At 47.0% G+C, this 13,814-nt stretch overlaps 1 protein-coding gene across 1 annotated transcript; it reads left to right on the top strand.

The window, feature by feature from the left end:
- Positions 1-7,267: 7,267 nt before the first annotated feature.
- Positions 7,268-13,808, top strand: LOC116546832 (zinc finger protein 154; the record flags this gene model as incomplete). Its single annotated transcript, XM_032272977.1, has 3 exons — positions 7,268-7,554; positions 10,818-10,944; positions 13,195-13,808. Coding segments are annotated over exons 1-3 (774 nt in total), but the record flags the coding sequence as incomplete, so codon positions are not given.
- Positions 13,809-13,814: the final 6 nt, after the last annotated feature.

Raw genomic sequence — 13,814 nt, 5'->3', positions numbered from 1 at the left:
ATGGGGGATACACCATGTTGGCCAGGCTGGTCTTGAACCCCTGACCTCAAGTGATCCACCTGCCTCAGTCTCCCAAAGTGCTGTAATTACAGGCATGAGCTACCTTGCCCAGCCTCAAGCACAGACTTTTTAACATGCATATATTATGTAGAGATGAAGTATGGGCTTTTAGTGTACGCATCACCTTAATAGTGAACACTGTACCCAACAAGTAATAATTTTTCAACCCTCATCCCCCTCCCACCTGGGATTAATAAAATTTTAAAAATAAGTATAACTAAAACACTAAGACAGGTGATAAAATGGAATAATAAATTGCTCAATTACAATAGGATAACAGCCACGCCTGTTGGCTCGTGCCTGTAATCCCAGCACTTTGAGAGGGGCCAAGGCAGGTGGATCACTTGAGGTCAGGAATTTGAGACCAGCCTGCCCAACATAGTGAACCCCATTTCTACTAAAAATACAAAAATTTTTTGGGCATGATAGCACACACCTGTAATTCCAGTTATTCAGGAGACTAAGACAGGAGAATTGTTCGATTTCAGGAGGCAGAAGTTGCAGTGAGCTGAGCCACTGGACTCCAACCTGGGTGACAGAGTTAGACTCCATCTCAAAAAAAAAAAAAAAAAAAAAAGAGAGAGATACACAAAACAATGCAATGGAACAGAGAACCCAGGAATAAACCCAAGTATATACAGTTAAATAATTTTTGACAAGGTCTCAAAAAAAAAAAAATTACAACAGGATAAGATAAGAGTAAAGGGGCCAGGGAGGGAACAAACAAATGCAGTTAATAGAAAACATTTACAAACATAGGCTAACTATATCAATATCAATACTCATTTTAAATATGAATGGTTCAAGCAGACCAATGAAAAGGCAAAGATTGTCACAGTGGATAAGTGCAAGATGCAATGAAATCTTCTCAAAAAAATCCACTTTAAGCCTGGTGCAGTGGTTTATGCCTGTAATCCCAGCACTGTGGGAGGCCAAGGTGGTGGATCACAAGGTCAAGAGATCAAGACTATCCTGGCCAACATGGTGAAACCCTGTATTTACTAAAAATACAAAAATTAGCTGGGCATGGTGGTGCATGCCTGTAGTGCCAGCTACTCAGGAGGCTGAGGCAGAATAGCTTCAACCCTGGAGGCATAGGTTGCAGTGAGCCGAAATCGTGCCACTGCACTCCAGCCTGGTGACAGAGCAAGACTCCGTTTCAAAAAAGAAAAAAATCTAATTTAGACTCAGATGAACAAAAATAAAGAAGTAAAGAAATGTATACTATGATGACACTAATCAAAAGAACTCTTGAATGCCAATATTAATTTCAGAAAAGGAAGGCTTTTCTTTTTACAACTTTTAATTAAAAAAATTTTTTTGGAGAGATCAGGTCTCACTATGTTGTCCAAGTTGGTCTTGAGCTCTTGGGGGATTCTTTTGGCTTGGCCTCCCAAAGTGCTGGAATTACAGGCATAAGCCACTGCACCCAGCCAGAAAAGGCAGATTTAATACCAGGGACAATTATCTGGGATAAAGGGGTAATAATGATAATGAGTTCCTTCGTTATTGTAATATGCTCTGGTCCCCTATTTTCATGAGACAAGGTATTTGTGGGATCATAAAACTTGGCCTCATGGAGACTGCCTGTCTCCCCTGTACATTGTGCTCTCAGTACTTGGGTACTCTCAAACAATGGACCGAATAACCCTGCAGATCATGTTTATGTTCTTTGCAGGTTTCTCTTCTTGGGGTATATTTTTGGAGAACTGAGGGTTTAAGTATAGACAAAACCTAGCAATACTACTCATTGAAGGGGAAGCAGGCAGGCTGAGGGCCACGATTTTCTATCAGTAATCTTGCTCAAACACGGGAAATATCAGGGCTGGGACTGAAAAGAAGCACTCCTTGTTGCTTTTTATCTGTCAGCTCTGCTGGGAAAGGACAGGTGATTTACGCCCAATCTTAACTTAAAAAGGTGGCTGCATGACATCAAGAAGTCAATGCTATTGAAAAACTTTCATTACTTATATTTCCTGAGAAGAGGAGGGATGCCATACCACACAGGGCTACATGGGGGAAAAACCAGGTTTGGTCAGGAGGCAGAAAATAAGGAAAGTGTAGATCACAGATTTTATTATTTTTCATGGGAAAGGTGAGGTAGGGCAGGAGAAATAGTTTAGGGTTGGCTAGTTTGAATAATGCTGGCAGGCTCTAAGCTATAGGGGTAGTGTCTGGTTGTCTGGTTCCTGGCTCTGCAAGTTTTAGGTTGAGGATTATATTGGCCTGGTGTGTGAATTAGAGGGTGGCTGAAGATACAAGCTCGAGATTGGTTTGAGGGTTTGTAATCACACCCTTGAAAGCTGAATCAAAGGGGAGGATATAAATAACTTTGGCCATTAGTTTTGCCGTGTAATTAATGAGTGACAGACAGAGAATCTAAGAAAATTCAGAACAACAGAGAATGGCAGGGGTGAGATCCCTGTTCCCAAAACTTGCATCCAGTGTATAATGTCAGACATTCCTCTGCTCCTTCTATTCAGTGCTGGCCATCGTTAAGTCTGTTTTCAACACAGAACAAGACTAGCACAACAGGAAATTTAGGGCTGAACGAGGTGGCTCATGCCTGTAATCCTAGCACTTTGGGAGGCCAAGGAGGGTGGATCACTTGATCTCAGGAGTTTGAGACCAGCCGGGGCAACATGGCAAAATCCCATCTCTACTAAAAATAGAAAGATTAGTCGGGCGTGGTGGTACCTGACTACAGTCCCAACTTCATGGGGGGCTGAAGCAGGAGGATCACTGGAACCTAGGAAGTTGAGGCTGCACTGAGTTGAGATTGTGCCACTGGCCGGGCGCGGTGGCTCACGCCTGTAATCCCAGCACTTTGGTAGGCCGAGGCGGGTGGATCACGAGGTCAAGAGATCGAGACCATCCTGGTCAACATGGTGAAACCCCGTCTCTACTAAAAATGCAAAAAATCAGCTGGGCATGGTGGCGCGTGCCTGTAATCCCAGCTACTCGGGAGGCTGAGGCAGGAGAATTGCCTGAACCCAGGAGGCGGAGGTTGCGGTGAGCCGAGATCGCGCCATTGCACTCCAGCCTGGGTAACAAGAGCGAAACTCCGTCTCAAAAAAAAAAAAAAAAAAAAGAAAGGGACATGGCACACCTGAATGTTATCAATACCGAAAAGTTTAATGGTTCACTCCTGAAATATAAATAAATCTCCTAAAGAGAAACACGGACTGTCTACTGCAAAGGGTAAGCCAGCTTCATCTGGAATAAAGAATGGCAATTGCAATGTTAAGTACAAAGATCTTTTTGCTTCCCCCCCGTACGGAGGCCTGCCTTGTCTTCTCTAGCTTAAGAGAGAAAACTCCAAATACACAATATTACGGGAATGAATTCCGAAGCCCCACAGCAGATGAGCTCGAAGAAAGCGCCGTGTGGGAGTCCAGGAGTCTGCGCAGTGCCGGCCGACACTAGATCCCAGAAGGCAACGCGGCTGGATGACGACGACGGCAACTGCTAGAGGCCGCTGGAACGCCTGGCTCCGGAGGGACGTTTCGGGAGACCGCGGCTCTGGGTCACCGCGTTCCACTCGGACCTGCCGCCTCAGTTTACAGCCCCGCTTCCCTCCTCTGCCCGTCGGGGGTCACATTCACCCACCTTGTCGCCACGATCCAGCTTATCAGGCGATCGCATATGCAGCTGCGCAGAACTCCCCACCTACTTCAGCAACCAGAGAGCAATGCGCGCTGCGTAATGGACTACAAATCCCAGAAGCCTTTGTTCCAACATTTTCATCCAGGGACTTTAACCCAAGAGCCTGCAATGGGAGGCCTTGGGTATCAGTGAAGTCCGACTGTAATCACTGAAGAAGTAGGGATATAATCATTCATGTGCGGCTTTGGGTGGAGGCCAGAGGCTTATTGTTTATTTGTAATTGCAGGATCCGTAAAACACCCAGTAAAGTCAGACTGGCAGCTGCTGTGTCAGAGAGAACAGTCAGGTATACATTAAGCCTGCACAATACAAACATATTGTCTATGCAGAGGGTGAGGAGAGAAAGAACTTTGTTTTACCCCACACCTTATCTTACCAGCTGACTCCAATAAACTGTACTAAGGATCTGGATATTAAAATCAAAGCATTAAGGCCCGGAGGGATGGTTGACTCTTGTAGTCCCAGCTACTCAGGAAGCTGAGGTTGGGGGGTTGGCAGGTGTATCGCTTGTGCCTAGAAGTTGGAGACCACCCTGGACAACATAGCAAGACCCCGTCTCTACAAAAAATACAAAAATTAGTAGTGGTACTCACCTGTAGTTCCAGCTATTAAGGAGGCTAAGATAGGAGGATCCCTTGAGGCCAGGAAGTTGAGGCTGAAGTGAGCTCTGATGGTACCACTGCTCTCCAGCCACGGCAAGAGAGCCAGACCCTGTCTGAAAAGAAAAAGCGGTAGCCATAGCTAGTGTTGGAGAAGACATGGACATTTTTACCTTCTGATGGCACTATAATACATTGAAAAACCACGTTGAAAAAGTTTCCCCTGCCTTATACAGATGTTTGCAAACAAAAATTCTCCTTCCTGTGGACCGAGAAGCATATGCGAGAATGCTCACAATAGCAAAACGTCCAGAGATGGTCGAGGAAAGAGGGTGAATGGACAGGCTTCTCCGCATAGTGCTACCTTATCTGCAGCAGCCGGAGAGTTCTCTAAGGCAGAGGCGACAGAATCAGAGACGCATCATAATTTATGCTGCAGAATTCTCCCCTTCCATCCTTTAGGCCATTTCTACATGGCACCCTCTAGTCTTGGATTGAACCCCAGTTGCCTAGTGAAAACCAACTCACACATGTATCCCCAAAAATCGACTAGCATATGCATTGCTATTTCAGCTTTGCCCAGAATTCTTTTTCTCCAAACTGACCTTTCAAACCGGTTCCAGAAATAAGCTCCCCTTTCTCACATCCCTACCATCTTGGAAAAAATTAATGGGGAAAAAGGACTTTTCTGGTAACCATCTGTCAATAAAATAACCATATGCAATTTTCAGTCACCATATTCAGCTCAAGTTTAGCTATTAATTTCTCATAAATTTTAAACATTATAATATCTTTTATATATGAAAGTTTGCTTTTGTCATCTAAGGCCTGCTTCCAGATTTCCACCTCTGCTCCACCCATTTTGAGGTCCATGTGGCTGCACCAGAGTTAAACAGTATGATGTAAGGACAAGGGAGTAGGCAGGGAAAGCCTCACTGGAGCATGGTGAACTGGTGTTTGTGTCCTCAGGGGTGGAACTTATTGCTTTCTAATGTGGGCACATTGCTGGATTTTAAAGAATAATGCCAGGCACTGTGGCTAACACCTATAATCCCAGCATTTTAGGAGGCCAAAGTGGGAGGATAGTTTGAGACCAGCCTGGGCAAAATAGCAAGATCCTGTCTTTACAAAAAAAAAATTCTTTTTTTTTTTTTTTTTTTTTTTGACATGGAGTTTCGCTCTTGTTACCCAGGCTGGAGTGCAATGGCGCGATCTCGGCTCACCGCAACCTCCGTCTCCTGGGTTCAGGCAATTCTCCTGCCTCAGCCTCCTGAGTAGCTGGGATTACAGGCACACGCCACCATGCCCAGCTAATTTTTTGTAGTTTTAGTAGAGACAGGGTTTCACCATGTTGACCAGGATGGTCTCGATCTCTTGACCTTGTGATCCACCCGCCTCGGCCTCCCAAAGTGCTGGGATTACAGGCTTGAGCCACCGCGCCCGGCCTAAAAAAAAAATTTTCTTTTAAATTAGCCAGGTGTGGTGGTGTGCTCCTGTAGTCCCAGCTAATTGGGAGGCTGAGGTGGGTGGATAGCCTGAGCACCAGAGCTCGAGACAGCCTGACCAAAATGGATAAACCCTGTCTCTACTAAAAATACAAAATTAGCTTCGTGTGGTGGTGCATGCCTGTAATTCCAGCTACTCAGGAAGCTCAGGCAGGAAAATCACTTGAACCCGGGAGATGAAGGTTGCAGTGAGCTGAGGCGGCACTATTGCACTCCAGCATGGGCAACAGGAGCGAAACTCCGTTATAAAAAAAAAAGCCCCACCTTTCCCCTTTGTCTCTTACCAAAATAGCATATCTTTCATTGTTTTTGAGATTGATATTAGACTTCTAAAAGGAATTGAGTATATCTAAGATATCAAGTAAGAATTATGAAATGGATAAAAGTGTTGCTTAATGAATTGGACCCATTTATTGACTGGACCCAATTATTGACTGGACACAATAATTGACTATGCAGACAAAAGATGTTTTCTGTTGGAATCACAGACAGCATTCTACCTTTGTATTACTGTTTCAAGGTGACCTATCTTCTGTCTTCTAGAGGCAATGTCATGTCATTATCTTAAGTAGTTTTTCTCCTGTCCCTGACCAAAAGTGCACAGACTGAGAGACTGACTTCAATGCTTCCAAGTACATACATTTGAAATGTAATATGGTAGAGGCTGGGTGCAGTGGCTCACACCTGTAAAGCACTTTCAGAAACCGAGGCGGGTGTATCACCTGAGGCCAGGAGTTCGGGATCACCATAGTGAAACCCCATCTCTACAAAAAATAGAAAAAATTAGCTGGGCGTGGTGGTGCCCGCCTGTAGTCCCAGCTACTTGGCAGCCTGAAGCACGAGAATCACTTGAACCCGGGAGGCGGAGGTTGCAGTGAGCCTAGATGGTACCCCTGCACTCCACCCTGGGCGACAGAGGGAGACTGTCAAAAAGAGGAAAGAAGGAAGAAAGAAGAAAGAAGAATAAGAAATAATGTAATAAAGATAACATCCCTACTAGTGGATAAATTTCATGTCTGAATGGCTCTATGGAATGATGTATACATTTGGATTGGCAGCCTTAGGGAGCATCTGATAATAATTTTAGCCTCTGGGAGCCTGCTGAACTTTATGAAGTATGAAATAGTATTTCCCAAACACTTGGCTGATCAGTTGCAGATGGCGCCGCCGATATGCTGTGTGATTACGACCCATTCAAGAAAGGACGAAGCCCCTCCTCTGCCCTAGGACCTGCATAAGCCATTTCTCATCACCCAGCACCCTGGAGCTTCGCCTTTTAGCCAAGAGGTTGGTGCAATGCATCCCCAGTCCCGACCTCAGGATGCATGAAAACTACATTATCCAGAATGCTCTGCATTGAACGGCGGCACTGCTAAGCCAGTGAGAGCTCAGAAGACAGGCTTTCCACGAGAGTCACCAAAAAAAAAAAAAAAAAAAAGGATGGGACTTTTGGAGTCAGCATCGTGGCGGCCATTTTGGCTTCTCTGGGGTGTGTTGACCGATCTGAGATCGCAGAGCGCCTAGTCGGGGCTACGAAGGCCTGCGGGGAGTCGTCGTTCCTTCTGCACGGAAGCATCTAAGCCTTGGGGGCGCCACCCTAGGTGACCCACGCCAGGCCTGGGACAGGAGCGCCGTGCTCCGGCCCCTCCCCTGGTCGCCGCCGCTCCCGGCCCATCTCCACCCGCAGTCTGATGGCAGCGGCCAGTCTGAGGGCGCCGGCTCGGGTGAGTGCTGCGTCTTCCCCCACCCGCGTTCTAAGGCCACCAGCGAAGGGCGCCTGCAGCCCAGGGGCGGGGACGCTGAGGCGCTCGCGGGTAGGCCCGTTTCTGACCCCGCGTGTGACGAGGTGGGACTGGCGCGGCTGAGCCAGGAGAATTCGGAAAGCTCTTTTCTCAGGGAACAAAAATATGAGGGGACTTACTCGTAGGGTTGTACCTTCATTGTGAGGACGCTGGAAGCCACGGAGAGTTTTGAAGAAAGGAGGGATGCCATTTACGTTAGTTTTTTTTCTTTGAGACGGAGTTTTTCTCGTTGCCCAGGCTGGAGTACAATGGCGCGCTCCCGGGTCACTGCAACCTCTGCCTCCTGGATTCAAGCGATTCTCCTGCCTCAGCCTCCCCAGTAGCTGGGATGACAAGCATGCGCCACAACTCCCGGCTAATTTTTTGTATTTTTAAGTCCCCAAATGAATAAGTCCAGGGGCAAATAAGTCCATGGGTTTCATCATTTGGGGACCAGTTGGGTCTCAAACTCCTGACCTCAAGTGATCCGCCCGCCTCAGCCTCCCAAAGTGCTGGGATTACGGGCGTGAGCCACCGCGCCCGCCCTTCGTTAGGGCTTAAAATTTTTTCCCAAGACTGTTAACAGGACGAGCAGCGATAGGGCGATGACGACACTAAGGTAGTGGGAGGCTGCATCTTTTGTTCATTGCCCTACAGTTGGCGAGAGGTGACAGTGAGCCCTGAGGCACTGAAGTGAAACAGCCATGCTGAGTTCAGGGCCAGGGCGGGATACAGGGAGGCTGGGCCCATTGAGCCTCATCAGGGATGCATTCCTCTTTCCCTGGTTCTCCTGGTTATAGAAGGGCATATGGAACTCACATAGGGAAGTGGGGAGTGTTCCAGTCCCTCAGCAGGCCCCACCCCCACCCCCCGCCCACATGTTCTTGGGATTGTGGTTTCCCAGTATGCTTAACTGCTGTTACCCCAATCCTGGGTCTGGTGCCCTGCAGAAATTCTAAACCCAAGGTTCTAAGTCCATGCCAGGGGTTATCCCATTTTTAGCGGCCAGTTGAAACGTTTCAAAGGTTACTTCTGGCGCTGGTATCAGGAGGGGCAAGTGCTTAGTAAAACTAAACTGAGATTTTTGAGGAAACCATAGATCTCTTTCCTTTTAGCTGGGAACAAAGAGCAGGGGGAAGGAGTTTGGACTGCAGTGGCTGCCTGAGAAGTTGGGTACCTATTCTGGAGGTAATGGGAGGTTTGGGTTAGAAAAAGGTGGTGATCTTACCAAAGTCCTAACAGGCCCCACCCTGTTAGCATGGAGAGCAGACTGTGGGGTTGAGGGAGGAGGAAAAGATCAGCGTGGAAGCTACAGCCAATCCAGGTGGGGATTAATGGACCGCAGTCGTTAATTAGGAGATGTGTTGCATTCTGGATGCAAGTTTTTAAAGGGGGCAACTACATTTTCTGATGTAGATAGCGAGGGAGTGAAACAGGATTCAGCGATGACCCCCTGATTCTTCAACTGAGATGGTGAAGTTAGTATTAACAGTAATATTCACGGGAGACATCAGGAGCTTTGATTTGGTCATGTAAGACTTTGCAATGTTTCAGAGACATTAAGTGGGTGGCTGTTGAACACACAGGTCCTGAAATCTGGGGAGTGCTTCAGAATGGAGATGTCCCAAGTGCTGGGATCACAGGCATGAGCCACCGTGCCCAGCCTATAAGGGTTAACCTTTAGGCATGGTGGTACAGATTATTTGGCCTGGAAAGGCAGAGTCAGGGGCTAAGGACCAAGCCTTTTGGTTGGATAACTGGGTGATGTTCTTGGGCTTTATAAACACAGGTAAGGGTGGTTAGTGGCTATGGAGGTAGGGTAGGGTGTTTGGAGAGGATAGCTGGGCAGGTGGCATACGCTTTGAAGGAAAGAGTGGATGTGAGGTGGATGCAGAGGCATAAGTCTATTTGAGGCAAATGGCTGTCCCTTTTTCCCTTAGTGCTTATTCAGCACTTTGTGGAATCACTAGCATTTTTTGATGACTTTGATGGGGCCTGGGGTGTTTATTCCCCTTGGAGAGTAAGTCCAGGAGCAAATATGGTCATCTGTGATGTTCACTTGGCCTGGGGTAGGTGATCAATGGGGCTAGTCTTTGAGTGTTAGGTGGACAGAGGAAGGCTGTCACTGCTGAGGGGATAGTAAGTGCAGCACAGAAGTGAAATAAGGCCATGGGTGTCTGAGATGCACATGTGGTTCTGTGTGGCCTAAGTCTGGGGCAAAGAATGGAGCCAACCAGGAAGCCTTCATAGGATTTGGGGCTGCTACCACTAGTGGATGCCCTGGGAGATGTAGGGTAGTATTAGATTCTGTCTGAATTTGTCAAGCATACTCTGGATGCTGCATGCTAAGTTACAGTGTAAAGTCTAAAATTAAGGCCCAATATGACATCTGGTGAAATCAGGGTGACATCAAATGGCCTGATTACAAGTTTCCTTCCCTACTCTTCTCCCAATCAGACAACCCTTTTTATCAGGGGGACCAGGCATAATTTCTGCTTCTCCCTTTGTAGCAGATTTCAGCTCCCTACCAGGCCATGGACTTTTCCAAACAAGCCAATTGTGGGAACCAGGGGGCACCTAATCCTTTTGTTGGCAAAATGCTTGTATTCCACAGCTATTGGTTATTCACTTTTTTTGTGGACTATATCCCCTGTGACACTATGTGGTACATGTTGTTCTCATCTCCCAGGTTTTATTATATATGATTAATCATCTTCCTAGTGTCAGGTATTGTGTGTTTGGCCATATCCATAACCCTAGTGTAGCAATCCTGCCTTCACTAATGGAGTGAAGAGGAAGAGATTAAAACAATGACATGGGGGTTAAGAGCAGGGAGATGTCTATGGTGTGGGCAGTGACGTGGCAGCCCTGGGCTTGGGCTATGGCATCTGAAGATAGAAGGGATGTGTATTCTGAAGAATGATGTGCATCTGGAAAGGGAGTAAATGACAGCAGCAGGGCCCTGGTATTGAGACTTATATGACCTTGAACATTCCAGGGGGATTTCATGATGGGATAGCACAGATCCTTCCATGCCAGGCCCCCCAGCTTAGATACCTATTTATCCACATGTGATTGGGGCTGGTTTCTCCTCTCAGTTGGGAAGCTTGGGAAGAGAATGGGCATGGGGTAAGGATGTGGGGGTGCAGACTGTGGGTGCTTGGGAGAAGGGCTCTTGGTGGTTTCATCTGTTCCCATTGTGGCAGGGCACTGTGACCTTTGAAGATGTGGCTGTTCACTTCTCCTGGGAGGAATGGGGTCTCCTTGATGAGGCTCAAAGATGCCTGTACCGTGATGTGATGCTGGAGAACTTGGCTCTTTTAACCTCCCTGGGTAAGGTTCTTTTACCCATTCCTGTGCCCTGAGCTAGTCTATGCCCTTCCTCTTTTCCCTATAGGCAGGTCTGTCCTTCTCATGATGAGTATAGGCTCTGCTTCTTTCTCATTTCCCTGCATAATTCTGTGATGGGTATGACTAAGGTTTGCATACTGTCCTCTACTCTCCCTGAGGTGCCCTGGTACCTGTTTCCTCACAGCCTCACAGGGAAGGATTCAGAGTCTGGAGTTTTACAGTCACCCTAGTGCATCTCACCTTTATTATAGCCTCCATGACTGGGTGACTTTTTCCAGATTTCAGGATCCTGTGTGCCTGACCTACTACTACTTCTATCCCGTAGCTGGCATTTCATTATGCCTGCCTATGCCAGGGGTTATTATCACTGACATAGTCACTACTTTTGTAAACCATGGACTCTTCTTACAAGCTATTCCTCTGAAATTTTCTTTTTTTTTTTTTTTTTTAAGGACGGAGTTTCACCATATTGGTCAGGCTGGTCTTGAACTCCTGACCTCAGGTGATCCACCTGCCTTGGCCTCCAAAGTGCTTGGATTACAGACGTGAGTTACCACGCCCAGCCTTCCTCTGAAATTTTCTTTGTAATATTTGTGTTTGGGTGTGTGTGCGCGTGTGTGATTGTGTGTGTGTTTCCTACAGGCTGTCATGTGCTGAGTTTTTTGTGGGACAGTGTAGGGTGGTTTTCTGTTCTTTCTTCCCTTAGTACTTGCATTATCCAGATGCTATATTATAGGAGCGACCTAGTCTGTTTGGCGAGCATTTTGGTGCCAATCCAGTGGTCACAGCATATTTCCAGTTTTCCTTCACCATTCTTGACATTTTGCTGACATGACAGCTCTACTACTTGTCACTTCTGCTCTTAACATCCAGCCTGGGGCTAATCCTCACATCTCTGGACTCCATATCTTATCTCTTTTTCTCACTGCTACATCTGCATTTATTTCCAATGTTGGCCTCTACATAGTGTGTCATGAGGTATGCACATACTTTTTTTTTTTTTTTTTTGAGACGGAGTCTCACTCTGTTGCCCAAGCTGGAGTGCAGTGGCGCGATGTCAGCTCACTGCAACCTCTGCCGCCCAGATTCAAGCGATTCTCCTGTCTCAGCCTCCCGAGTAGCTTAGATTACAGGTGCCTGCCACTGTGCCTGTCTAATTTTTGTATTTTTAGTAGAGACGGCGTTTTACCATCTTGGCCAGGCTGGTCTTGAACTCCTGACCTCGTGATCCACCTGCTTCGGCCTCCCAAAGTGCTGGGATTACACGTGTGAGCCACTGCGCCAGGTCTTGCACATACTCTTTTTTTTTTTTTTTTTGAGACGGAGTTTCACTCATGTTACCCAGGCTGGAGTGCAATGGCACGATCTTGGCTCACCGCAACCTCCGCCTCCTGGCTTCAGGCAATTCTCCTGCCTCAGCTTCCTGAGTAGCTGGGATTACAGGCACGCACCACCATGCCCAGCTCATTTTTTGTATTTTTAGTAGAGACGGGGTTTCACCATGTTGACCAGGATGGTCTCGATCTCTTGACCTCGTGATCCACCCGCCTCGGCCTCCCAAAGTGCTGGGATTACAGGCTTGAGCCACCGCGCCCGGCTTGCACATACTCTTAAACAGTCCTTGAAGGCCAGCTGCTGCATTGCAGTCATATTTCCTTGGGCTTCCATATGCTATTCTACACAGCACTCATGTGTTACCAGCAGATAAGCTTCTGCTAAAGTTGTTTGCAGAGGATTCAGTATTAGACCCTGCTTCTCCTCTCTGTCATACCTCATGGTTGTGGCCTTTACCTCTTGAGCTCTCCCACATTCTTGTAATCTTTATAGCCTAGTATTGCTAAGCAGGCTCATCTGGAATGTGAACCCAACTCTACTGCCATGCAAACATTCCCATAGACTTGTTCCTGGGTTTGTCATACACACATTTGTATAGGGGCTGCCCCCTCCCACCATAGTTAATGTGCACTTCACTAGCACTTCTTGCTTTTAGGTTGTTGGCATAGAGTGGTGGATGAGGAGGCACCTTCTGAGCAGAGCATTTCTTTAAAAGGAGTGACCCAACTCAGGACTTCCAAGGCAGGTCTTTCTCCCCAGAAGGCCCACCCCTGTGAGATATGTAGCCTGGTCTTGAGAGACATTTTGCTTTTGGCTGGGCCCTAGAGCACCCATCATAGGCAGAAATTATACAGGGGTGTGCCATGTAAGAAGTAATTGTATTTCATTTCATTGCAGATGTTCATTACCAGAAACAGCACCTTGGAGAAAAACATTTCAGAAGCAATGTGGACAGAGCCTTGTTTGTGAAGACCTGCATATTCCATGTGTCAGGGGAGACTTCCACATGCAAAGAAGTTGGGAAGGACTTCCTGGCCAAGTTGGGATTTCTCCATCAACAGGACACTCACACTGGGGAGCAACCAAATAGCAGAAGCGGTGGGGCTGTCAGTCACAGAGGAAAAACTCATTACAGTTGTGGAGAATACGTAAAAGCATTCAACCGTAAACACTCACTTGTTCAGCAGCAGAGAACCCTCACTACAGAAAAGTGTTACATGTGCAGTGAATGTGGGAAATCCTTTAGCAAAAGCTACAGCCTCAATGACCACTGGAGAGTTCACACTGGAGAAAAGCCTTATGAATGTCAAGAGTGTGGAAAGTCCTTTAGGCAAAGCTCTAGTCTCGTTCAGCACCGGAGAGTTCACACTGCAGTACGGCCTCACGAATGTGGTGAATGTGGAAAATTATTTAGCAACAAGTCCAACCTCATTAAACATCGGAGAGTTCACACCGGGGAAAGGCCATATGAGTGCAGTGAATGTGGGAAATCCTTTAGCCAAAGGTCTGCACTCCTT

This window comes from Sapajus apella, unplaced genomic scaffold (genome assembly GCF_009761245.1).
Source record: "Sapajus apella isolate SASKATOON/1434 unplaced genomic scaffold, GSC_monkey_1.0 scaffold1487, whole genome shotgun sequence".
NCBI lineage: Eukaryota > Metazoa > Chordata > Mammalia > Primates > Cebidae > Sapajus > Sapajus apella.
Note: the sequence above shows the minus strand (reverse complement) of the source record. Positions and strands in the feature narration are given on the sequence as shown.